The sequence below is a fragment of the Sinocyclocheilus grahami genome, unplaced genomic scaffold, assembly GCF_001515645.1.
Source record: "Sinocyclocheilus grahami isolate Dianchi unplaced genomic scaffold, SAMN03320097.WGS_v1.1 scaffold5335.1, whole genome shotgun sequence".
NCBI lineage: Eukaryota > Metazoa > Chordata > Actinopteri > Cypriniformes > Cyprinidae > Sinocyclocheilus > Sinocyclocheilus grahami.
In genome coordinates, this window is record NW_015510051.1 from 33327 (window position 1) to 34204 (window position 878).

General features: G+C 47.7%; 1 protein-coding gene across 1 annotated transcript in view; it reads left to right on the forward strand.

The window, feature by feature from the left end:
* LOC107577182 (FERM domain-containing protein 7-like) overlaps positions 1-749 on the forward strand; it is a 24951-nt gene extending 24202 nt beyond the window's left edge. The window contains exon 9 of the mRNA XM_016263282.1: positions 2-749. Coding sequence (XP_016118768.1) covers positions 2-551 — 550 coding nt within the window. The 3' untranslated portion in view covers positions 552-749. The remainder of the gene's footprint in view (position 1) is intronic.
* The last annotated feature ends 129 nt before the right edge of the window (positions 750-878 follow it).

The following is an 878-nucleotide window of genomic DNA, read 5'->3' on the forward strand; positions in this document are numbered from 1 at the left end:
CCTTGCGCTCTGCGAGCTTCTCCGGATCCGCGTACGCCTCCCCGGTGCTTACACATTGGCAACGGTACGCCGGGATAGGATGGCCTCCGGTGCTCGGAGCAGCACCTGGGTTTTACGTAGCGGGAAGCTTTGGAGACAGAGATCAGGAAGAGTTAGGCCACTTCAGTGACGACTGCAGCTACCAAACGGGACTTCCTCGCCGGTCATACAGCCAGTCCGACATCAAGATGTTGTGTCAGCCGGCAGAGTTTCGCCCGCTGGGTCACTATCCTCACCTGTCTCGACGGGAAGGCCTCACGCGGCCGACATACCTGCCGCTGCATTCAGCACGACCGACAGACGGCAGCATGTCAGAACTGAGCCACAGCGACTCGGATCCAGACGTGATGTGTTCGTTCTACTGTCCTGGGATCAGCAGACTGGTGCGCTCCACGCCTCTGGCGCGCATGCGCATTTCCTCCGGAAGCTTACAGCTGGACGAAGAGGAGGAGCGTTCATTTAGTAATGAAGGCACATCTGCGACAGCTGTTAAAGCCAAACACAAGTCCTGAGAATAAAACTGTAAACTCATTCAGTAGCCAAAAGCATCATAACCGCATATGAAATGTCAGAAAAATCTAATTTTTTTGTTAGTGAAAATACTAATGGCCTAAGACTTTTGCACAGTAGTGAATATGACCAAAAGGTGATGAAATTCTGACATAAAATTATATAAATATCAGCAGTCACTCTATATCTCCAATAACAGGTCTTAGTAAGATGATATTTAATGGTTAGTTTGATGATCAAAACATATAATGCAATACAATCCAATGATGATTGAGAGATGAACAAAAAAATAAACGTTCCTCAAAAGCCTGATGATCATATTTGAGACT